General features: G+C 40.7%; 2 protein-coding genes across 10 annotated transcripts in view; one reads left to right on the top strand and one right to left on the bottom strand.

Annotated features, from left to right (window-relative positions):
* The window catches only part of GNAL (G protein subunit alpha L), a 181,536-nt gene extending 176,711 nt beyond the window's left edge, over positions 1 to 4,825 (top strand). For both annotated transcript variants that reach the window (XM_053912991.2, XM_024580153.4), the window contains exon 12: positions 1,269 to 4,825. In XM_053912991.2, the coding sequence (XP_053768966.1) occupies positions 1,269 to 1,415 (147 nt within the window). In that variant the 3' untranslated portion in view covers positions 1,416 to 4,825. The remainder of the gene's footprint in view (positions 1 to 1,268) is intronic.
* Positions 2,549 to 25,350, bottom strand: MPPE1 (metallophosphoesterase 1). Of its 8 annotated transcripts, none has more exons than XM_045187875.3 (11): positions 25,168 to 25,350; positions 16,354 to 16,543; positions 14,500 to 14,893; positions 12,354 to 12,462; positions 8,928 to 9,031; positions 8,206 to 8,280; positions 6,438 to 6,546; positions 6,205 to 6,297; positions 5,990 to 6,112; positions 5,265 to 5,405; positions 2,549 to 4,308 (listed from the first exon to the last, which is right to left on the bottom strand). In XM_045187875.3, exons 3-11 carry the CDS (start codon positions 14,778 to 14,780, stop codon positions 4,126 to 4,128), a joined length of 1,218 nt encoding a protein of 405 aa, XP_045043810.1. In that variant the 5' UTR covers positions 14,781 to 14,893; positions 16,354 to 16,543; positions 25,168 to 25,350; the 3' UTR covers positions 2,549 to 4,125. The 8 variants fall into 8 exon arrangements, with proteins under 8 accessions (XP_045043810.1, XP_045043811.1, XP_045043812.1 ...); XM_045187876.3 differs by having other exon boundaries at positions 6,205 to 6,273; XM_045187877.3 differs by having other exon boundaries at positions 6,205 to 6,270.
* Between the last annotated feature and the right edge of the window lie 842 nt (positions 25,351 to 26,192).

Below are 26,192 nucleotides of genomic sequence, written 5' to 3'. Positions count from 1 at the left end.
CTTAACAAAAACTTTTTAATTGCTCAAGAGAAGCCCAACTACTTCTAAAAACGTCTTTTCTTTTAGTATTTTTCATAATCTGATGAACATTTGCACAACATCTTTGCAGAGCCCCAGTATTTCTCCAACAGCTGATTCCCGAGCTGCTTTGCAGAAAAATAGGGGGTGGGAGTGGAGGGACAAAAGGATATTGGGGATTCCTGTGGGCACCTATGAAGAAAGTTCCATATGACCCCTGCATCAGTCTGTCCGGGCTGCCGTAACAAAGTCCTATAGACCAGCTGGCTTAAACAAAGAAAATTTCTCATTGTACTGGAGGCTGAAAGTCTGAAGTCAGGGTGTAAGAAGGGTGGATTTCTCCTGAGCCCACTTCCTGGGCTTGTAGATTTTCACCTTTTCCCTGTGTCCTCACATGGGCTTCCGTCTGTGTGTCTGTGTCCTTATCTCCTAAGGACACCCATTTTACTGATTAGCACCCACCCTAATGAACTCATTTTAACTTAATTACCTTTTTAAAGACCCTATCTCCAAACACAGTGGCACTCTGAAGTGCTGAGGGTTAGGTCTTAAGCATGTGATTGTGGAGGGGGCACAATTTAGCCCATGACAGCCCCTCTCCACACTGCCCCACTTAGCTTCACAATGCAAATGAGCATGTCACTCCAAGATGTCCTCACGAATCACGACTCATGATGTTTACTCAGTGTTTCTCAGTTATTTAGCCACAGACCACTTAACCCAGGGAGGGACACCCTAGGAAGTGCTAAAGGTCTGTGTGGAGGACGAAGCAACGTGGCTGAGGTTATACCCATACAGAACCACTAGTCATGTGTGGATATTTAAATTAAAATTAAATAAAACTAAAAATCAGTCTCTGTTGCATCAGCTCAGCACAGTGGCTACCTTGTTGACAGGGAAGATATAGAACATTTTCATTATCACCAAAAGTTCCACTGAAAGATGTTGGTTTAGACCTTCATTTCTGGAAAATTCTACCCTATATTCTGTTTTCAGTGGCTGTCTTTTAAATGTTCAGCCTGTCTCAAATGAATTCTAAGCTTCTGTGGGCAGGAGGCAAGCTAAGATTCATTTCCAGTTGTGTGATCAGTATTTAGACACTCCCTACAGTTCTGTATTTCCATGTCAAACAAACAACACCCAAGTCCTCTACTCTTTGATCAAGAATGAATGGGGTAGGAACTGCATTCCATGTGCCCTTGGGTGAAGTGGCCAGGGCTCCGCTGCACCATGCCTCTTTTTTTTTGCAGAGGATCAGCACTGCAACAGGGGACGGCAAACACTACTGCTACCCACACTTCACCTGCGCCGTGGACACGGAGAACATTCGCAGGGTGTTCAACGACTGCCGAGACATCATCCAGAGGATGCACCTCAAACAGTACGAACTCTTATGAGGCGTCCAGGGCGGTGGGCGCGCCTTCTGGCACCGTCTCTCCGCCTGCTTTCCTTTCTCTGCTACAGCACCAGGCAGAGCAGTTATTTCCAAACTACCTGTCAGCCCCAAGCCATGGTAGACAACAGTGAGTTCCCACGTCATCCACGCTGCCCTCTGTTCTGCTCTGTGTCCTCTCCATGTGTAACCACCAAGCCTCTGGCTACCTCTCTCCCCTCAGGTTTGGTTTGTAGCTTTTGTTCTCATTGAACGTGGCCTTCCCTAGCCTCCCCACCCCCACCTATTTGTGTCACTGAAAACCATCCACTCTCACTTGGGTGACACTACAGTGAAATTTTCCTGGGTGGGGGCCCCTGTTATTCATCCATTCAGTGATTTGTTGATTAATTCAAAACTTGATAGATGGCAGAGAAGCACACTTTTCCCAAGTTATGTGGAATGATCGTAGAGGCACATGTGTAATGCAGTGAGCCAGGCTTTCCGATTCTAGCTTTAAGCTGCAAACGGACAAGGGGCCACCTCTTCTGATCTGCATTAGCCCAAGATTTAGAGTAGGCCCCAAGCCACAGAATGGCCATAAAACCTTTTTTCAGTAATATTTTGAGTATCTGCTAGCCTCAGGCATTTAAATTAGAGCTACTTTGAGCCTTTTATACTTAGGCAGAAAACCTACCACATTCACTACTGCAAAGGGTATCCTGTCTAAAGATGATTCTCTAGATTATCACAATGCTTGGGCAACAGTCTCCTTTCATATATTCTTTTTGTTGTTATTTTATTGCTGATTTATTACAATGTACAGATCACAAAATGTAATATTATTTTGTATAACTACTGAAGAAAAATCCTTGTAGATCTTTGTGCCTTGATTATGGCCATACCTGTAAAAGAAATGTGTTTTTATTGTGCTAACAGCTAAATGGCAATGTAACCTGCCGCTTGCTCAAAGAAAGGGAATGAATAGTATCTGTAGAATTTAGGACATTTTATCAGGACACTGAAAAATACTCCTTGAATTAAAAAAATTATATGTACGTATATATTATACATGTAACTCTTCCACATCTTACAATAATGCTCTACTAACATCACAAGCTTCTTCCAGGGAACCAAGGATGTTTTTTCTCTCCAGACAAGATGTTTCTTGATTATTTTACTATTTAACGACTTTTACAAGCTCCCTCAGTGGGAATAGTTCCCTCAACTACTCCCACTGTCAAAGCTTTCGAACCATTCATTTGACCATAGGTTCCATCATAAGTAAATAGGAAGAAAAAGACAAAAGGGTGTCAATATTTGTGTCTACTTAGGAGAATCAAAGGATGACATTTTCATTTGCCTTTTGAAGAAACATTACAAAACTTTTTGAAATATGAAGTCAAAATATATGAAAGATTTGCAAAGGCAGCCTCAAGAGTTATGACACTCTAGAAAGCAAGAGTCACTGTAGCAGGGACGTTTAATATTCTCTCCATAGCCACAGCTTTGAGGGCAGTTCCCTTAGGTCAAAGCTAATCTGTGATGATGTCTGAAGTTACAGTTCAACAGTACAGAGCCAGAGAAGTCACGGCCTGGCCTACATTATCTTCAGTAACTTCCTTCTAGTCTTCTAGTCTTTGTTAAGTATTTTACAGTTTATAATGTAATTAGCATTTTTAGAATCCTTTATAAACTTATCCAGTTTCAAATACTACTAACTTTAACATGAAAGGATGGCAACTTTATAGACAATCAAGGCAACAAACACATATTTTATTTCATTATCACCAAATTCCTGCCCCTCTAATTCTTAACTTTTTGACACAACTCTCAGTTGAACTGAGACATATAAAGCAGAACTTATTTTCAGTTTTCATTGCACTTTGAAAATAAAAACATGAAGGAAAACCTGAACAGATATACCCCCACATGTACACATAAAATGAAATAGTATATTGTTACATGCATTATCACTCAGAACTCCCCAGTAACTAAACTTTCTATTTAAAAGTTTGATTGAAAAAAGAAGTAGACTCTTAGAAAAAATACACAAAGAATATATTTTATCTGGCTAAAATTATCAAGATATTTATTTTTAAATACCAAGGCTACTTCCTACTCCATTTTTCACATTTATTTTGATCAATGACAGGCATTAAATTCAGATTTAACAACTCAGTCTGCTGGAGAGAAAATTACACTTACCTAAAAATTTGATTCTATTAATTTAGCACAGAAGTACAAAAGTCCGTGTAAACAATATACTCCTGCTTGTAGCATCTGTACATTTATTTTCAGTGTACAGCTTTATAGTATATAGGAATTTGAGAACAGCTTTTTAGGAGGACAGAAGCAAACCCCGTGTTTGGGTTGTGTACAACTAATCCCAAGTGTGCTCCGGGGCTACTGGCTCCACCTTGGGGAAGGAAGGACTGTCTATTGCATGCATGTGATGACATTAATAGCCTTTACATACTGTACAGATACCAACTTTGATTATACATATATTTGATAAAATGAGAAAACACAACTGTCGTAGACTACATGTTCCATTTTTATAGCATGAAAACAGTACAATCAACTATTTATTCTGCAGTAATTTGCACCAATGATTTAGAATTTTATGATGTGCATAAAGACAGTCTATTTTGGTCTCATCTCACATGAGCACTGCCTGATGTTCAGTTTCTTTGGCTTTGATATTTATTACTAAATGCAAAGTCTCCTGCTCTTCACACTGTCTTAAATTTTCTGAGCAGCTTACAACCAAAAAGAAAAGGTGAGGCCAGAAATCCAAGGTCAAGTAATATAATGACCACAAGGAACCCAGCTGCTCCACAGTATGTGATCAGAACCGTGTCCTCAAAGGGAAGGTAGCACTTGGCCAGCGCGTACTTTGTGGGCATCATGCTGCCCTGGAAAGGAAACGAGAATGTTACGCTGCAGTAAGAGCTCCACGCACAGCTCAACACATCAATCTGACTTAGAAACAACAGAGAAAAGGCAGCTTTCCTGGCTTATTTAGGTGAGGCATGGAAGTAGCTCTCCTCACCTGGGCCTTAAGGAGGCACAGCCTTCAGCCTACCCAGGCAGTGGTGAGAAGGAAATCAAGGGTTCCTCTAAAGCATAGTGGGCACACCTGAAAGCTACTCAGACAGGCATGGAGATTTAGAGCAATGGTCATCGAGAAACAGAAGTACCAGGCTATTTTTCATGCCACTTGAGGCTAAAATAAACAATGTGTCACCTAGATATACATGTGCTAGAGGCATCTGAATGTTTTTTTTTCCTTTGGTAGACATTTTTGCTATGTGGAAAGACAGTGGGGAATGTTGTCATTTCCTACTTTGAATTTGACAACATGAGGTTTTTCCCATCTTTTTATGAAATAGAAGTATCCGACATAAAAGCATTATGAAATGGATGCTGCAACCCAAGGGCAAAAGAAAAGAGCTGAAACATCAGGTGGTCACTAATTGAAACAACATCCTTTATCAACTTGTAAGAGCTGTAGCATTCTTCTGCCAGAGTGCATGGGCACACTTGGAAAACAAGACAAGATGGCTGAGTACAGTCAATGAAGCAATGATCCAGTTTCCTTAAATAAACACAGAGAGTCTGATATCAGAGGACACTGCCATCCCTGAAGGATAAAATACTCTGTAAGCTGCTCCTTCCTCACCCCTCTGGAATAATGCCAGGAAGGTGTTCAGACAGGAGGCAGTATAACAAACTAAGTGTGCATGTGGAGAGGGGGAAGTATATTTACAGCTTTTGTATATTTTTACAGATTGCAGCAATTAATAGTTGATTACTGTGTTGATTTAAATACTTATGAAAGCTTTGAGACGAAAATAAATGTTCACATTACCATGATGAAACTAGGGTTGTTTCTGTTCCTCCAACTGAAAGACGGCACGCTGAGCTCCGGGATTCCTGCCCCGTGGAGCACCTCGCAGGCGCTGTGGGTGTGGCCACTCAGGACCAGGCGAGGCTGGAGCCACCACAGCAGCTACCGTACCCAGGGGATAGCAAAAGGCAGTTAGTGCTTGCACAGACTCTGCTGGGGACCCAGAGCTAGGCCACTGCTGGTTTCATTAAGTTAAATACGAAATCCCTACTTCATAGGACTTCTTTAATTTTTCCTTAAACTCCTTTGGTTTGTTTAGACTCTATCAAAAGTTCAGGCTCTCAGAGAGAATCTATTCCTCTCACCCCAGATTTCATTATTGTTATAAATATTTTATAAATTTATTTTATAAATACATGTATATGTTATTGTGTGTAATATATATTATATAAATATCTACTTAAGAAAGAGCATTTTGAGAATCCCTAAAAATTTAACTCTTAAGTTCCACTTACATTTCCAAATACATTTAAGTTGGTGGAAAAACTTTGAATAAAGAATAGCTGAGGATATTATTAACTGGATATTAGGAAATAGAAGTGTATTTACTAGGTGGGTGGGGAGGAACAAAACAATGACATGAATATCTGAGATACTGCCAAAATCCTGCCCTCCGTCCCTCAATCAAAACTAACAAAAGTCACCTGCCTTTCAGTGACTTTTTAAAATCTGGCACACTGTCGAACCTTTTGTGAGGCCTCCCAAGAAAGCACGTCATATCTCTCCTTAAAGAGAACACTCCTTTCTTCTGGCGGTGCGGCGTCCTCCCCAGAACAGTTAGCATCACTTCTCCGGTAAAGCGGAAAATGCTGCCCAGGATTCATAGAGGAGTGAGATATGACTTCATGAGTCCCCTGTGTGGTTCCACCAAATACATGGAGCTGCCTTCTCCCCACCTCACCTGCAGAAGGACTGGGGCTGATGCCGGCCGCAGCTGCCCATTCTTACAGTGGCTGGAGCGCTGTTTCTGCTGGTCAGATATCACTCCATTAACCTAGCAAACCCATTATTCAGTGCATGGTAGGAAGGGAAGAGGGAGCTAAGAGACTGAAAAAAACACAAAGTGCTCCAACTGGCAGTGCCCTTAGAACATGCCAGGACAGAAGGACCTGTGCTATTCAGATGATCTCCTACCTCTCGGGAGCAATTCAGTTTGTGAGAAATTTCCATGAGTTCAGCTTCTGCTTCAGAGCAAATGTTGCAGCCATCCCCTTCCAGTGCAACACTGTTGACCATCACAAAACTAAGGCAGACAGGAGCAAGCAGAAAGTCAGGGGGCTTTCTGTGTATCACCTTCTTTGCAATATTTTTCCTATGAAATGAAAGCTAGGCATCCACAGGGTGAAGAAACCCCCAGAACAGCTTTAAATCTCAACTCAGCTAATCCGTGTTTGTAGGCAGGAGTCCATACTAAGAAAACAAAGTAGCATTATTGGGTGTGGAGTCCAAGACATGGTAAAAGGATTTGTAACCCAGAACTTGTGAGAAATCCAAGAGTACAGAAGCTCTGAGGACAGACTACTACTAAGCACAGCATAGAACCATGTGTCCTGGGGCAAGTTACACAGCCTCTCTGTGCCTTATCTGCAAAATGGGGATATAAATAGTACACCCACACCATCAGGTCATTGTAAGAATTAAATAAAATAATACATAGACTAGGGCCTGCCAGTAGAAAGTACTCAGTGAATGTTAGATATTGTAATTACATAAAATGAAGTATGGGCAACATTCAGTAATGTCTGTATACTCAGCAAACAGGCAGGGTAGGGGGATGGGAGTGCTGGTTAGAGCTGACTGGTACAGATAATCCCAAATGGAGTCAATTATGGTTCTCCTTTGCAACCACTTCACTTTAGTTACCTTTTCTATAAACTCCCATTAAATATGCTTTTATTTCCTACACTCGTATCAACTGGGCATGAATAAGGTACTTGTTATAAAGACTGCCTGAAATTTAGAGAATTTTAGAGATGAGTAACTGACTAATCAAATGATATGAAATATGATCACTGTGTTTGATTAAAATTTCTTAAACTCTATGCCCAAGGAGAAATATGTCAAGTCTCCATTATGACTCAGGAAAGGAAGCTACTAGAGACTATTCTACAGGCAAAGGAAGGGAAGGAGCGAGCATTTGTGGAGAACCCATTGAAACCTGGTCTCTGGGAGCTTCCCATAGACCTTATCATTTGACTGGCCCAGTGAGCTGCTCTGGGCAAAGCCAACAGAATGCTGGATACCACGGAAATGAGATGATCAAAATAGGGGGAAAAGACCCTCTCCCACCTTTCCTCTTTCCACTAGGTCTTCAGCTAGAATAGTGTGTATGTACTGCCTGGTCCACTGTGCTGCAAACACACAGAGACCAGAAAGGGTCCAGAGACAGAGATGGGCACAAAAACTGCCCTGCAGAGGGGGAGCTGGAGCTGATGGTCAGACTAAGGGCTAAGAAGCTTTGATCTAAAACTCAAGGCTGGTGGGAGTGCAGGGGAGGGTAAGCACAGAGCTGCAGAGCACAGTGAGCAAGCACATGTCATCAAATCCTAGGACACCATAACCACAGAAACATCCTTTATAAAATGAAATAAATAAATTTTGAACAAATAAAAAATACCCCTTTACAGAGTGGACCCATTAAATTTATATTACCCAGAGACAGTGCCGACATCCTTCTGGAGTTAGGCAAAGTCATATGACCCAGTCACTGTGGACTATTAGGGAAAACTAGTGTGGTGACTCCAATGGGGACCATCAGTGAGGACAGCCTGAGGCACCTTTGTCAGACAGAGACTGTAAACCAGGCCAGACAGACCATGGGTCTGACCCAGTAGGGCAGTCCTCTCGGAAAAACTAAGTTTCCGAGAACTAAAGGACATAAGAATTCACAAATAATACTCACTTAATTCCTTTCCATGAAAACAGCCTTTCGGGGTTGAAAACTTTCTCAAATCGTTTTATTCTATATGTGTCCATCCTACATTCAATTGTGAAAATAAACACTTTTCAGAATACGACATTTTAAAACCTCTTAAGAGTTACCACGAACACACACACACACAACACAAAAATCTTTTGGGATTTGAGCCCCCAACTAGCATTGTTTAGTTCAGATCTCCAGCTGGGCCCAGGTAATCAAGGTGCAGCTCTCAGCTCCACTACTGCCTGACCGTGAGGCCTATATGGCAAGTGACTTAGTGCCCAGGGCCTCGGTTTTCCCACAGGTACAATGGGTAAAATAATTGGAGCATGTAAAGATTAAATGAGTTAATGTACGGAAGTAAAGTGCTTAATGCAGGCTGGCACATAAGTGCTATATAGTTAGTTATTAAGTCTAAATTATCTTGTTTTCCAAGTCCCAAAGAAAATAACTGGCTGTTAAAACTAAGTTTTAAGTTAGAATCAGCAAGGAAGGGCACACACAAGTCATTCATTTAAGAGATTTGTTGAAGGTGTATAATGCACCAAGAAATTCTTACCCTCATGGAGCTTACACTCCAGAGCTTACATCTTACACAAATTTCCTCCACACGGCCCAGGTAAAGCTTTCACCTCAACTGTTGCAGGTTCAAAATTGTAGTTAGCAAGAGTGCTTGTGTTGCAATACTTTAGTGAACTGCTTACTGGTAGTGGAAGCCAATGTCATGGTTGCCAGCAACCACCTTCAGCTGCACATGGGGCGGGTGTCTGAACATCTTCTGAAACCTCGCCACATCGTCCATCCAGGCCTGCAGGATAAAAGGTCACTGCTGAGACCCGAGCACCTTCTCCTCCCTGTGGCTCCGCATTTGATGGTGAGAAGCTAATTCCCCTGCCCAAATTACATGTTCATAAAGCTAATATAGAACTAAGACTTTCTAATTTTATGTCAACCTCCTTTTTTCAAAACTGACTTAATATTTTAATTATTTAATTTGATGCTAAATTTTAATTAAACGCTATCCCCATCTTAACACATTAACTGGCAACACCCCCCCACCCCCCGTATGTGGTACACATAGCTGTTATTTCAAGATCCCCTGAAGACAACACATGGACCCCAGCTTGAAAATCACATCATCACATGTTATAAGAACAGGCTCTTAGGTTCTCACAGAGTTCCAGCCATGATGGAGGCATGGGTAGAAATACTTCACTTCCTTGCACAACCAAAAGAAAGATGACAACCAATGTAAAAACAGAACTGCCAGAACATCAAACTGCATGGAACTCCGACAACCAAGAAGTTAAATAAACATTCATCCAGACTGGTAGGAGGGGCAGAGACATGGAGAGGGGCAGCCCAGTGGGCAGAGAGGACCTTGCGAGTGAGGAGGGGCTGGCAGACAGGGAAACTAAAGACTTAAAGTATCTAGCTATAATATACTGTGGGGGTAGTGAAGGCGAGAAAAAGTCCCAGTCCCACAGGAAAGTTTATTGGAAAGTGGGGCTAGAGCGGAACAAGAGAGCGGCATTATTCCCTCTCTGACCCCTCCCCCACAGACAGCACCACAACACAGCAAAGAGGGTTGCCCTGCCCTGGAGAATATCTAAGGCTCTGCCCCCTTACAACAATAAAAGGTGCTCTGAGACAAAAAAAAAAAATATGGCCCAAATGAAAGAACAAATCAAAACTCCAGAAAAAAAGCTAAGCAATGAGGAGATAGACAACCTATCTGATGCAGAGTTCAAAACACTGGTAATCAGGATGCTCAGAATTTACTGAGCTCGGTCGCAAAATGAAGGAAGAAATGAAGGCTATCCAAAGTGAAATACTGCAAAATATATAGGGAACCAATAGTGAAGGGAAGGAAACCAGGGCTCAAATCAACAATTTGGAACAAAAGGAAGAAATAAACATCCAAACAGAATGAAGAAGCAAGAATTCAAAAAATAAGGACAGACTTAGGAACCTCTGGGACAATTTTAAGCACTCCTATATATGAATCATAGGGCTGCCACAAGGAGAAGAGGAAGAGCAAGAAACTGAAAACTTATTTGAAAAAACAAATGAAGGAAAACTTCCCCAATCTGATAAAGGAAATACACTTCCAGGAAGCCCAGAGAGTACCAAAGGAATTGGACCCAAGCAGGAACACACAAGGCACATCATAATTAAGTTACCCAAGATTAAAGATAAGGAGAGAATCTTAAAAGCAGCAAGAGAAAAGGAGACAGTTACCTACAAAGGGGTTCCCATAAGACTATCAGCTGATTTCTCCAAAGAGACCTTACAGGCAAGAAGGGGCTGGAAAGAAGTATTCGAAGTCATGAAAGGCAAGGACCTACATCCAAGATTACTCTATCCAGCAAAGCTATCATTTAGAATGGAAGGGCAGATAAAGTACTTCTCAGATAAGGTCAAGTTCAAGGACTTTATCATCGCCAAGCCCTTATTCTATGAAATGTTAAAGGGACTTATCTAAGAAATAGAAGAAGATCAAAAATATGAACAGTAAAATGACAACAAACTCATAACTATCAACGACTGAACCTAAAACACAAAACAAACACTAAGTGAATGACTAGAACAGGAACAGAATCACAGAAATAGAGATCACATGGAAGGTTATCATGGGGAGGGGAGAGGTAGAATGGGGGGGGTAAGATATGAGGAATAAGAAGCATAATTAGTAGGCATAAAATAGACAGGGGGAGGTTAGGAATAGTATAGGAAATGGAGAAGTGAAAAAACTTATATGTACAACCAATGGACATGAACTAAGGGTCGGGGGGAATACCAGAGTGTGGGGGCTGCAGGGCGGACAGGGGATAAAGGTGAGGAAAAAATTGGGACAACTGTAATAGCATAATCAATAAAATATACTTTTTAAAAAAAGAACAGGCTCTTAGGAAATGTCAACTGAACTCATGTATCTCCACCAAGACAAGGATAAGAAGAGCTTCAGCATTAGTGTCTCCCTATGGCCACAACTGAGAAAGTGACACCTGATGACAATGGGGGAAAAACAAAATCTAACTACTAAATCTTGAGGATTACATTCATATAGTTCTTATTTTTATTAAGCTTAAAAACATCAGTTGGATACTCTAGGGTAGACAGTACCTAGTTGAAAAGTAATCAACTTCATCCTAAAAGTTTTAAATACAGCCCAACCTAAGAAAACATGCTGTGTTCTTCAATACATTTACAAAGCCTTCACTCTTACAAATAACATTTAAAGTTAGAATAATGTAAAACAGAATAGCATAAAATTAGAAAAACACAAAATGTCGCCCTTAATTTGGAAAACCAACATATATATCCAATCTCATTTTATAACTAGTTGCTTTTAAATTATAGCATTCCATTATTTCATACTTAACTTTGAACCAGATTATAACAAACATTGCAACACTGTAAACTGTGGGTTTCTATCATATCTGGACCAAGACTCTCTTTGTACAGCCTTTGGATTGTCCTGTGAAATACCAATGAATTTTTAATGTCTTCCAAAAAATCATTAATGACTAAACATTTTTAACTAAGAAGCAAGAAGAGCTCTTTTTATTATTATTAATTCCAGAAGTGTAATAAGCAAAACATTGACCACTAAGGTGAGAACAACAGCCTCTATTTCCATCATTTCAATCCAGGCAAAGGAACCTCACTCTAAGGCCAATGGCTCCTTCTGCACCTCTCCCTCTGAATAAAGAAAATAAGATAGTAGCAAATAACTTAAGTAGCACAATTCTTATAGTTTCAGGGTTAAATAGGAGTGTAAAGTCAAATTACATTTCAATGTGTATTTGGTAATTTAGGTGACAACTGAAATAGCATCCATTTTGGCAGTTTTCCCCTTACTCAAGAGGTTCATGGGAATGTGCTTTCCAACAAAGTGATGTCTGGCTACACTACATAGTTCCTACATAGGCAAATGTAAAATTAGTCAACCTAACTCAACACTGGCATTAGACACAGTCCTAATAATCTTCAAGACAGACTATACATTTTTAATATAGAGACTAAGCAAAACTTCCAATCCTAGCTGATAACTTTCTTGCATTTTCTGGGTTGCCTCTACAGGACCCTGAAAGCAGGATTAGGGTGCCAGGATCAAAGGGTCCTACCTGAGAGGAGCTCCACTTCCCTTCATCAAAGATGTCCCCCAAAATGAAGACAACTTCCGGCTGCAACAACCACAGAGCTGTCTGGAAGGCTCTCTCCATTTGCCATTCTCTAAAGGCCATTAGGAAAAAGGTATCAGTCTGTTTATTGGGTGGAGCCTACATGTCTTATGGGCCATTTAAAAGGTGAACTAAACGGTACCATTCTCCTCCCGTGGCCCCACCCTCACATTCCCACCCACTCCTTGCAAGGGCCAAAGAATCCATATCTGATTAAACATGGGGAGCAAAGATACAAAGGAGGGTCAGGCTGCCCCTCCAACTATCAAAGGCTGACTTCCCCTGTATGGTACCCACACTGCACCCCAAAGCCATCACTCAGTCATGAGAGCCCCAGGGGTCAGAGTTTAACGCAGCTTCCAAAGCTGCCCAATGGAGACTGATTTTGCCCCACACTGAGGAGACAGCAGCATCTGACTTAACTTTCACTTCTTCCTGAAGGAATTTCAACTTCTTGCCTTCAGAGTTGAGGAGAGACAATGAGAGAAACAGACTAGCCAGTATCAAAACTGTAAATCCTGTAGACTTCAGACATATAAGTAACCAGCCTTTAGGTGAGACAAATGAATAAAAAGAGCCTCCGATCTGGAAGTCTGACAAGCAATGGCTTAACATCCCAGTTCTACCCACTAACCAGTTGTGAAGTTTTGAGAATGTTGCCTACTCTGATTCCTAGTTTCTGCATTGGTAAATGAAGATAATAAAAACCTACTTTCACAGAAGAGTTACAGTATTAAATGAGATAGCATTTGTAAAGTGCTGGCACACACTAGGTGTTCAAAAATGTCAGTGCTTTCTCAACCTTCTTCCTTTCCTCCCTAACCAACTCTGATCTGTGTCGTTTTCCTAAAAGTCTCAGTTCTTCCCTCCTTTTCATGGCATGTTCCTGGCTGCCTCACCCTACGCCCTGCAAAAAAGAAATGTTCTGTCCTGGGGCATATAAATGGGGCACAGTAATTTTTGGTCAGAGGGGACTTTTCAGGCCCCATGTAAATTGCTGCATGGTACATCTTCACTAAAGATACCTCTCAAAATACATTTCTCAGGTTTTCTTGACTTAATGTTATTTGCCCTGGAAGAAAGCATGTAGAAACAGCAGGAGCAACAGGACAGGGAAGACTGCTTGGGGGACTGTTCATAAGTAAAGCACAATTTCTATGACACAAACAAGGACAAGGGAGCTGAATCTCACCCTGGCCTTTTCTATGCCTATTCTGGTTTAAAACTAAGAGTAGAAGAGTGTTGCAGCCCCTCCATCTGCCCTTCTTTCATCTTGTATTTTTCATCCACCCCTGGGGACATCACACATCTCCCCCTGCCACCCAACACAAGGTTCATTTATATCCAAAGCACTCCAAGGACATTCCTACTTGCAGGAATAGGCTATAACAGATGTACCTTGAAGACATTATGTTAAGTGAAATAAACCAGTCACAAAAGGACAATTACAATTACACTTATATAAAAATGTGTAAGGTGGTAACTTTTATATTATGTGTGTTTCACCACAATTAAATTTTTAAAAAGCCTTCAGTGGGAAAGCAGAAGGAGTATGTTGGGCAGGTCTAAGCTGGAGAGACAGGAGCTGATCCTCTCCCCAGGGAGACCACAAATCTGCTCTGATCCTCCTGCTGCCCAAAGTGGACAAAAACCAAGGGAGCTCAAAATTACACCTGTGACTGGGAGAGGTGCCCACCAACCTAACTCTGTGTCGACCCCTATCCAAGGGTAAGGGAAACCTACCCACACTGACCACAGCCATGTGCTGGGCATTGCTGTAGGCATTTTCTTCACAAGTTTCTCATATTAACCCAGTTACAAACCAGGAAGCAGAGAAAGGCTCACAGGGCCCGAGTAACTTGTCCAAAGTCATAAGACTCAAACCCAGACCTGCCTTCCAAATTCTGAGTCCTATATATAAAAGATGCTCAGTGAATAGTAAGTTGAAGAAAAAGTCAAATGTCCCATGTTTTTCTGTGAGAGGAAATAATTAATGAGCACCCTGAGGCCATTAAGCTTGACCTGTGGGGAGAGGACTATACCTGTGTGCCTACAGAATTTCAGAATGATTCCTGACTTTAGCTCCTACCTTCGTAATCTGTCTAGCCAGTGGCCTCTTACTTCCCCAAGCAAGTGAGTATCAGCCAAAAACATGGCTTTCAGGACAGGTTCATGAGTCTCTTGTTCACTGTCGTAGGCTGGAGTTTTTACCTCAGGCCAATTACACTGAAAGATCACTAAGTAATAGATTAAAAATTCACAAAATAAAAGCACAGCAAAGACAACAGCTATGAGTTTCAACAGCAAGAAACTCCTCCTCTTTAACAGATGAAAATTCAGTCTTCCAAACCCAAATCTGATAGTAGCCATTTCTCCTGCCAAGGAGCTGCCAGCAAGCAAGATTCAGATCCATCAAGAATTCACCAGGAGGAAACTGGAATCCTGGGTAAGATGCAGATGCTGTTCAGGTCTTAGCCACGTACCTATAGAGAAAAGTGAAAGGTTTGGATTATGTTTCTCAATAATGCCATTATCACTAGCTCCCTCTGATTAAGACGTAATGAGGTACAGAATTCTATCTACATTCCCAACTGAAAAAATTGTCCTCTACTCTTACAATGATAATACTGTACGTGTGGTTGCTGATAAGGATAACAACTGTTATCCTTAACAACTTTGTTAAGGATAACAAATTCGTAACACCCTCCAGGGCCTTAAATATTAATAAGTCATAAACCCTCTGTAATGTGTTGGTGTGGGTTCATTACTTTTCTACACTCTTTTCCACAAAAGAAGTGACTATTCACACACAGTGTGCTTCAGAGATCCAAGAAAAACATTCCAATTTGGGCTCTGGCCTCTCGGCTCTGGGTTGAGGACAGGCTCTGACAGAGCCATCCCTGAAAATGGCATTGAGGTATTTTGCCATGTAAAATGTTCACCCATGTTTTTGTGCACATCATACATGGGATTATACCCATTGTATGTAATCATTATACCCATGTATAATGAACATCTTTATTTTTCCCTCAAAATTTTCAGCAAAAAAGTGTGCATTATACATGGCAAAATATGGTATATATATTTTTTCACAATATGGGCTTTTCACCTGCCTATTAGCCTTAAAACTCTGGATGGCCTTCTGTAATAAGACATGTATGAACAGTGGCTTCTCTGTGGGAACCTTTACAATGTTTATGGATTCATCTGAATCATAGATGAACTTTGCATTGTATAAAGAATCTATATTTTTTCCTTTTAATTGAATTTATTGGGGTGATACTGGTTAACAAAATTATACAGGTTTCAGGTGCACAATTACAAAATACATCATCTGTACACTGTATAGTGTGTTCACCACCCCAAGTCAAGTCTGAAAGCATCTATTTTTGACACCCCTGAAGAGAAAGGTTAATAAAAGGATGGCCTGAGATAGGATATAAGAGGTGACGTTCTACTTAAGGTTCCTCAACTAATGCTCAAAAAACAAGAATCTTAAAATGAATGGTGACCTGGAGGCTATGGAGCACTCAGCTCTGGTAGCAGCTCCAGAAGTCCTGCAGGGCAAGAGGACTGGGAAAGACTCTAACCATAGATCCTAACTGAGCCATAAATAAAGGAAATCCTATTCTGCAAAGATGATTTTCTAAAGTAAATCTAGGAATCGTCCTATGGTTGGTTGATAGGCAAGGAAGGAGTCAGGAATACTCATTTCTGCAGCATCTAAAATAATCTCTGTGAAATGCAGTTTTGAGAATTGTTCACACTTGCACATAAGCCCCAGCCTCTATAAAGCCTTTGCTTATTTCATGGTGATGTTGTATAATAAGTGAGCACTACATTCAGGAAAATTTTAAAACCTTACCCAAGAAAAATAAATAGGGGCAAATGTATTTTGAGCTATTACCAAAAGTGTAAAACATAACCCCAGAATTGAAAATACCTTCAGAAACTGACAAAATGAGGACACACATCTCTTTGGGATTATTCAAATGGAGCACTGACAGTTGTTTTGCTGTGTTAGAAGGTACCGTACTCACTCCCATTTGTGGCTTTTCAGAACAGATGAAATGATACCACAGGAGTAAAATGAAGGCTCTGTGCCTCAAGTCTTCATCATGCCTCAGTCTGCACTGGAATGACATTAAATACAGTAAGCACTGGTATATTAAAGAGGGAACAGTACACAAGTGCTAGGTTTTAAATATGACCTGTCCAAGAGGTCAGGAACAGCTGTGAATGTAACCTGGGATCACTGCTCTGACTGGGACTCCAGTCAGAAAATCCACAGTGTCTTTATCAACCAGGTCCAGACCATCAGTGATCACATGCCATACCTCGTGCTCTCTACCTAGAACCACCTCACCGACCCTGTTGTCTCTAAGGTTGAACAGCACATGCCACATAACTAGAGTCAACGCGTACTTTATCTTCCAACTGAGGACACCTTTGAGAGTAAAAAGTGGCATTAATGCAAATAAAAACAGGGCCATGGTATAAATTAGGACTGTTCCAGACAGCTTAGGATGTGTAGGCATCCTGTGGATCATTCTACCCTATAAGGCTTGTATTTAATGATGTAGACAAGGAGCAAGTCATCCATCTATGCACAAACTTTGGAAGGATTGAACAAATGTTAGTAACATTCTCCAGTGTATCTAAGGGCATAAATTCTCTATTTGGCTGATAGTCATAAAAGACAGAGGAGAGACTCTACGGAATAATGGATATATTATTTAATACCATCGAATTTCCTTTGTTTTGATTCAATAAAATACATGAAAAGCAACCATTTGATCTTACTATTTAATTTTCTTTCAAAAGGCTTAAAAATCTCCCAAATCCTAAAAGCTGAGGCCAAAACAGCAATTGAAACATCCTAAAACTTTAATATTTTCTTAGAACACAGAGAATGACTTGAGAGGAAGGAACATCAACCTTCTGGGGTTGGGGGTAGAATTCTTCTAGTATGCAAACCTTGGCTGTAAGTTTCCCAAGATAAAAACCAGAATGACAGCTTTATAATGCTCTTCTACACATATGTCTTCAACCAGAGAGCAATGTGTTTCGTGAGTGATGACTAAGATCAGGAAGGAGAGATGACTGGTCTGGAAGCCAGGAAGGCGATGCTGCCTCACAAGTGCAGCCCACACAGTGGGATTCAGGGACCAGAGAGGATACAAAACTGCAGTCCTCCAGCTTCCCTGGACCAAAAAGTGCAGGACAGATTACACAAAGAGGCAATCCATGGGTGTGCATTCATAGGCCACACAGCTCCCCCTGACCTGATCCCCATGTATATTTGATCCTTTGGAGCCCTCTCAGCTGTGCCCACTGCCTCTAGGCTACTGCTGTCAGGATGGCTAATTTGTCAGCTTAGATAAGAAGGGCATTGGGCAAAGGTTAGGAGAGCCCTGGCCCTCCTCTCAAACTCCTACTCTTCTTTCCACAGAGAAACAAAAATTACCTGAGGGGAAAGGAAAGAGAAAGAGGGGAGCAAGCAAGCTATCTGGTGCTGTTACTTATTTTCTTGAGTAATACCATGTGAATCATCTCTCTAGTATAATGAGATTATCTTTATTTTAAAAAATGGAACTCGTCATCAGAGTAAAAACCATATTTGATAACTTCTGGCTCCAAATCCTTAAACAGAATTCCATTTATTCAAATCTTGGAAAGCTACTTTTCTTGCTCTATCCAAAACTCATTGTATTACTCGTCAAATTAGTATTCCCAATATTGCTTTCAATGCTAAGGACAAAGCATATTGGGAAATTTTTTTATCATGAAATACTGAGTAGTTTTTAGGGCAGATGAGGGTGGGGTAAGGAGCCAATTCTCTCCCTAGAAATGGCACTGCAAGGCTATCATGCCAGGCACCATTCAAAGTCACACATCAGGTAATGAGATACTCCAACCTGATGGCTGCTTCCAGATGGATATAAAGTGACCTTCTCCTTGTGCTTACCCTTAGGACAACCTCAGAGAACTTTCCTCATTTTCTGACACGGCTAAAGGAAACCTGCTGGACACAAGCAATTAGGAGGACTGAAGACTTTCCCACCCCCAGGGGAGATAGATATGAGCCTGCCTTCCTTGGCAGGAAAGTGGAAATTGTAAGAGCAGCCATTTGTTCCTCCTCTAGTACTTATCCTGTGTCAGAGAGAGAATCTAAAGAAAGAGAGAGAGAGAGAGAGAGAGAGAGAGAGAGAGAGAGAGAGAATATCTGTGTTGAATTGGAAAGAACCCAATCTGTACCTCTGCTCTGTAACCTTGAGCAAGCCATGGACTATTTCTGAGCCTCAAGAATGAGGATCACAGTACCTACTTCCACTGATGTTGTGAAAATTGATAGAAATGATGTTCACAAAAGTATTTTAGCCCTGGCCAGGCAGCTCAGTTGGTTAGATATACCAAGGTTGTAGGTTTGACCCCTGGTCAGGGCACATACAAGATGAAACCAATGAATGCATAAATAAGTGGAACAACAAAGCAATGTTTCTTTCTCTCTCTTTCTCTTTCTCTTTTTCTCTTTCTCTCCCTCTCTCTCTCTCTCTCTCTCTCCACCCCCTTCCTATCTCTAAAATCAATAATTTTTTTAAAAAAATGAAAGTGTTTTTTTTTAAATAAATCTTTCTAGGAGGTAGGTATGTCAGGATCAGATTATAGAATAAAATTTATACTCTGAAGAATTCCAACAGACTCAATGCAATAATTCAAACAGCCATAATCAGGATAGGGGAAATGAAGACCAGCAGAGAACAAAGGCCAATAATTGGAAGAAATCTATAAGCTGTAGCCATTTTGGACTGAACCTGGTTTTCTCCACTCATTTACTGATATGCACTTTCTAATGCTTCACATCTGAAGTCCCCATACATTTTCCGCACTAAAAGTAAACCTTAAATTTTATCTCAATCATAATAAAGAGGCCAATGACTTAAAATCACCACTGCCACACAGCCTAAATAACTAAATGCTACTATTATCTTTTGTCCAGCCTTTTACAAGCTAATGCAGACAACATGTGTTGTCCTAAACTAAATGAGAGGAGGGTCTGCTCCTTCATCAGAGCAGTATGGCTACTATACCCAGGTCCAATGCAACCACCTCTCCTGCCTCATCAATAAATACAGGGGAGAAAAATGTGTTTATCCATCTTGTATCACTAGACTGTAAAACCAGGAAATGGGAGGTTTGAATAAAAACTATATTCTGTATGTTGCTTTCTTGTAAGTGATGAATAATTCTGTCCATATTAGAAGCTTTCCTTTGCACAAGCCGGTTTGAGTTTAAAAAGCAAAATCAGGTGGATCTGCTCACGTACTGATATGCCAAGGATTTAGAAAAAGCAGCACAGGAGTTCTGGACATAATGGAGACATAGATAGAAATGCTTCACTTTCTTGTACAACCAAAAGGACAACAACAAATTTAAAAACAAAAAACAACCAGAACTGCCAGATACTCAAACTTCATGGAAGTCCAACAACCAAAGAGTTAAAGAAACATTCATCCAGACTGGTAGGAAGGGCAGAGACAGGGAGCCAAGGCAGAGAGGACCCACTGCCAAGCAGATGGCTGGTGGACCAGTTGGTCCCAAATTCATGGGCCAATAAGCTGGGAAGAACCATTGGGAAGCGAGACAGACCGCAGAACCCAGGGTTTCAGTGTGGGAAACTAAAGACTCAAAACCTCTGGATGTAAAAATCTGCATGAGTCATGGCAGTGGGAGAAACTCTCACAATCACAGGCGGGTCTGTGGGAGAGGACCACAGGGTCCTAGAACGTACACAAACCCACCCATCTCTGAAAGCTTCTGAAGGACCACAATCCATTTGTGGGAAGTAAGGGAAGTGATGAAAAGTGGGGCTAGAGGCATTGTTCTCTCTCTGACCCCTCCCCCACAACACAGCAAAGAAGGCTGCCCTGCCCTGGTGAATACCTAAGGCTCTGCTCCTTACAACATTACAGGTGTGCCAAGACAAAGAAATATGGCCCAAGTGAAAGAACAGATCAAAATTCCATAAAAAGAGCTATGCAAGGAGGAGATAGGCAACCTATCTGATGCAGAGTTCAAAACACTGGTAACCAGGATGCTCACAGAAATGACTGAGCTCGGTCGGAAAATAAAGGAAGAAATGAACCCTATACAAAATGAAATAAAGGAAAATATAGAGGGAACAAAAAGTGAAGGGAAGGAAACTGGGATTCAGATCAACAACTTGGAACAAAACGAAGAAATAAACATCCAACCAGAACAGAATGAAGAAACAAGAATTCAAAAAAATGAGAAGAGGCTGAGAAAGCTCTGGGACAACTTTAAACACTCCAACATCTGAATCATAGGGGTGCCAGGAGAAGAGGAAGAGCAAGAAACTGAAAACTTATTTGAACAAATAGTGAAGGAAAACTTCCCCAATCTGCTGAAGAAAACTGACTTCCAGGAAGTCCAGGAAGCTCAGAGAGTCCCTTAGAAATTGGACCCAAGCAGGAACACACCAAGACACATCATAATTAGGTTACCCAGGATTAAAGATAAGGAGAGAATCTTAAAAGCAGCAAGAGAAAAAAAGACAGTTACCTACAAAGGAGTTCTTCTAAGACTACAGCTGATTTCTCAAAAGAAACCTTACAGGCAAGAAGGGACTGGAAAGAAGTATTCCAAGTCATGAAAGGCAAGGACCTACATCCAAGATTACTGTATCCAGCAAAGGTATCATTTAGAATGGAAGGGCAGATCAAGTGCTTCCCAGATAAGGTCCAGTTAAAGTTTATCATCACCAAGCCCTTATTATATGAAATGTTAAAGGGACTTATCTAAGAAATACAAGAAGATCAAAAATATGAACAGTAAAATGACAACAAACTCCTAACTATCAACAACTGAACCTAAAACACAAAACAAAAACTAAGCAAACAACTAGGAGAGGAACAGAAATGGAGATCACATGGAGGGTTATCAGTGGGTAGGGAGAGAATATTCCGATAAGGAATAGGAAATAAGAAGCATAATAGGTAGGCACAAAATAGACAAGGGAAGATTAATTAGAATATAGGAAATAGAGAAGCTAAAGAACTTATATATATAACCAATGGACATGAACTAAGTGGTAACAATAAAAAAAATTTTTTTTAAGCGAAATTACTAAAATGTTGTTATTCCCACTCCCCGAGTTCAATTTGCCAGTATTGGTAAACTCATCAAACGATAATCCAGCAGGAAAACTATACAGGCCTCCCAACCACAGTTCTGGCCTAGAATCAAAAGGCAGACACATGCCTCCCGTGACCCTTCCTGACTTGTCAGTAAGGAAACTAGATTCTATATTAAAGGTCCTGAAAGACCCTGGTAGAAACTAACGTGCTGAATCTGTGGTATTTTGATTTCTACCACACTCACACTTCTTATTGCTAACATCACAGGTAATGACTCTGAAAATACAGCTTAGCCCCTGGCTGGTGTAGCTCAGAGGACTGGGCATCTTCCAGCAAACCGAAAGGTCTACAGTTTAATTCCTGGTCAGTGCACATGCCTGGGTTGTAGGCCATGCCCCTGGTTGGGGCCATGCAAGAGGCAACCACACATTGATGTTTCTCTCCCTCTCTTCCTCCCTCACTTCCCCTCTCTCTAAAAATAAGTAAATAAAATCTAAAAAAAAAAAAAAAAAAAAAAAAACCTTAGTAATACCTATTATCCCAGAATTTTTCTGGACACTTAAATTGAACCATCACTGGTTTATAAAATTGCTTTGGTGGTTTGTGACCACAATTTTAAAAAATAAAACAGAACAGAAAATATTAACCTATACTACATATAGTAAAGACAAGGCATAGCAAAGTTTATTTCACAAAACTTTTGTCTCCATTTTTATGTACATGTATCTGTGTGTACTGGTCATGATATACAATGCATTTCTTATTGCACTAGGCTCTAAGCTCCCACATACAGGGACTTTGTCTTGTTTACCTCCATATCCCTCCCTCCTCCTCTCTGGTACCTGCAAACAATAGGTGTTCAATAAATGTCTGTGGCATTAACGGCTTATATTTAGTCTTCCCCAAACATTTTAGAACTATACATATGACTACTCTTTTGGTACATCATCTGCTTTTAAATGCTTAACAGTCTACATATATCATAGGAACAGGAAGAAAATATAGAAGTTGTTCCTGTTTCCTTTAATCAAAGGGCCAGGCAGAAATTTAAAGACTGGCAAACAGATATACAGAACACATGTCTCACCAGCCCTGTGTTGGACTCTTACAAAGGAAACACTATAGTAGCTCTCTGGTGAATAGGCAAGTAATGACAATCTTCCCTGAACCTCTTTGGAGAAAACAGCTTTCTTCAAAAAGGGAAGTACACAGAAACACTTGGTAGCTCCTGGATCCTCCCCTGGACCACAGGCTGTATAATCCAGGTAGCTGGAGACATCTCTATTCTAGCTATGTTATTTCCCAGTGTATGATCTCAGACAAATTACTCAAGAAAAAAAAAAAGATGGGAAGAGATAGAACAGGATGGTTATTAACAACAAAAAAAGGAAAAGAAAAAAACAGAAAATAACAAGTGTTGGCAAAGACATGAAGAAACTGGAATTCTTCTGCATTACTGGTGGGAAAAAGAGTATGGTTCCTCAAAAAATTAAAAATAGAATTACCATATGATCAAGCAATTTCATGTCTAGATATCTACTCGATTGAAATCAGGAATTCCTACAGATATTTGTACACCCATGTTCATAGCAGCATTATTCACAATAGCTAAAAGGTGGGAAAAAGCAAATGTCTGTCAATGGATGAATGGAAAAATAAAATGTAATATATATACATCTATATAAGATGGAATATTATTCAGCCCTTTAGAAAGGAAAAAGAATTGACACATGCTACAGCATGGATGAACCTTGAGGACATATGCTTAGTGAAGTAAGCCAGTCACAAAAAGACAAATACTGTATGATTCCATTTATGAGCTGGAATCAAATTCCCTACTGTAGGTGTCCCTAGTGTAGTCAAACTCATAGAAACAGAGAATGGAATGGTGGTTGCCAGGGCCTGGGAAGGGAAAACAGGGGATTGTAGTTTCATGTGCATAGAGTTTGTTTTGCAAGACAGAAAAGCTCTAGAGATTAGTGGGAAATGTGAATATACTCAACTCTAAACTATACACTTAAAAGTGAATAATACAGTTCAAGAGAACAAGAGGACTAGCCCCAGACTGGGAGAAAATATTTGCAAAAGACATATCTAATAAAGGACTGTTATCCAACATATACAAAGAAATCTTAAACCTCAATAAGTACTCTAAAAATGTCATTAAAATTTGGCAAGATGGTAAGTTTTATTTGTATTTACCATATATTTTTTTTAATTTAAAGTAATGAAATTCTAATACATGTTACAGAATGGATGAATCTTAGGGACATTATACTAATTGAAATAGCCAGTCACAGGATGACAAATACTATGATGACTCCACCTATTGAGGAAACTACAGTAGTCAAAATCCTAGAGACAAAATTAGAACAGTGGGTGTCAGCAGCTGGGGGAGGTGGGATGGGGAGTTATTACTTCATGGATATGGAGTTTCAGTTTGGGAAGATGAAAAGTTCTGGAAATGGATATTGGTGATAGTTGTAGAATAATGTGGATGTACTTAATGCCACTGAACTGTACACTTAAAAATGGTTAGAATGGTAAATTTTATGTTATGTAGGTTTTGCCACAATTTTTTTTTAAAGATAAACACACAGAGAGAACCATACAAGCTAACAATATTCTGTAACAAGGGCTTTCTTTCAGAGCTAAATCCATCACTTTTAAATTTTGTTTTAAAAAGTTTTAGGAGCCTAGGTTTAGAGGTATATCACTGAGTCACCTTCTCCCCTTTTAAAGAACAGTACTAGTAGATGAGACTGTGTTAAGTGTGAAAGCTCTAAGTTGGCTTGTGCTCCACCAAATCAGAGCACCTTTACCTGAAATAAAACAGAAAATGTGAGTTTTGTTGCTAAATAATCTTTCACTCAGTCAGCTGTTATTAAAGTGGAAAATACATCACTTCTTAAAAGGCACATGGCTGTTGCTCTGTGGCACATGGATAAGGAACCTCACCAATAATAAAAATAAAGCAGCAACAGCAGCAGCAGCTGAGAACCACAGGACTAAAGAAAAATGACTGACATTATGCTGTTGTTCAAGAATGGGTCTTTTAAATTACAGTATAAAATATATATACAAGGCACATATACAGCATTGTTCTATTTTGCCCAACACATAATACTAGCTGCACTCCATAATAGGGAACAAAATAATTTATCCATTGCCTAGTTTTTATCTTAAAAGTTTTTGAATATCTAAATTCCCACCCCCCAAAAAAGGCATTAAAAAAGATCTACTATGCACTGACCTGTAATTTTTTCTTTTGCTTACTCATTATCTTAAATATATTACCACAATGTCAATAGCTATTTGTGGTTAAAATATTCATCTTAAATGGTAGTTAAAATAGATGTTTTTCAATCTACATCAGTAAACTAGGAAGTGAGAAACCGCTACGATTTAATAACATGGGTCTTACTTAAGTAATAGTGATTTTTTAGCAAATAACTAATCTCCAAAATACTGTTTTCTAATAGATTAACTTGCAATCTTAAAAGGGCAAGGAGTTACCAGTTTTCCGTAACAAGAAAGAGTAATTAACCTAGAAACACAAATATTATAGCATAGTTACAATGATACATGTAAAATCCTACTTGCACTGGGCGCTCAGCACGACACACAGCAGCAACCTTGGAAGAGCCCCAACAAGTCACACGTCCTCCGAACACGGCCTAGCAGCCTCGCAGCTTCCTGTTTCCGCATTGGCTGGTCCGGCTTGGCCCTGAAACCCCGCCCCGCGACCTCCGGTCTGGCAGAAAAACCCAGAGTCCGGAAGTAAGGGGAGAGGAGTGTATGGAAGAAAGGTCGGTTGGGCACGCAAAAGCCGGTTGGACGGAAGATCGCCTTCGTCCAGGAGGTGGGCTCGGGACTCTCATGGGCTCGGTTCCCTGGCCTTCTCGCAAGGCAGGTGGGGTGTAGCCTGAGTAATCGCTTTTTAAAAATTTTTTATTGTATTTTTTCCATATCATTTAGTCTTCATATACCGTCCTCCATCAAGCATCACACTGTAGGCCAGGTTCACGAGTCCTTTCTCCTTTTTGTTTAATTCCTCCACCCTCTAACCTCCCCAGCCCACAAGTAATCACTCCTGCAAGCAAGACCTCCGCCCCTGCGAGAGAGGCGGGCTTCTGCTGGCTGTGCGACCCCGCCCGCCGCGCAGCGGAGCAGCGCTCCTGGCGTTCCGAGAAGCTCCAGTGGGCGGGTCGTTGTCCCCCAGACTACAGCGGGGGCCCAACGGGCACCTGGAGGAGGAGGAGCGGGTCCGCAGGAAGCAACCAGCTCTGCGAACGGAGCTGCTCTGGCCTCACTGTTGCGTTGTCCTGGGAGCCGATGGCTCGCTCCCTTTCCCTTCCGCCCTCTAGATCGCGCTCCTGGAGGACTGACACATGAAGTGCCTTCAATAAAAGTGTGATGAGTAAAGGAAATGACGGTCAGAGTGACTATTATGGGTTTTCTTTCCTGTTTCTTTTAACTCACTTTACTGATGTTATAACAGTGTAGCATAGCGTGATCGACTTTTCAAAGTTTTTTCCATTGTCTCGGTCCTCAAAATAAGCTTGTAAATCAGCAGGAGTCATTATCCCGTGTTACAGGAATAAACTGAAGATTAGAGCAATAA

The sequence above is a fragment of the Desmodus rotundus genome, chromosome 10 (genome assembly GCF_022682495.2).
Source record: "Desmodus rotundus isolate HL8 chromosome 10, HLdesRot8A.1, whole genome shotgun sequence".
Lineage (NCBI taxonomy): Eukaryota > Metazoa > Chordata > Mammalia > Chiroptera > Phyllostomidae > Desmodus > Desmodus rotundus.
The sequence above is the reverse complement of the archived record's forward strand: the minus strand, read 5'-3'. Positions and strand labels throughout refer to the sequence as shown.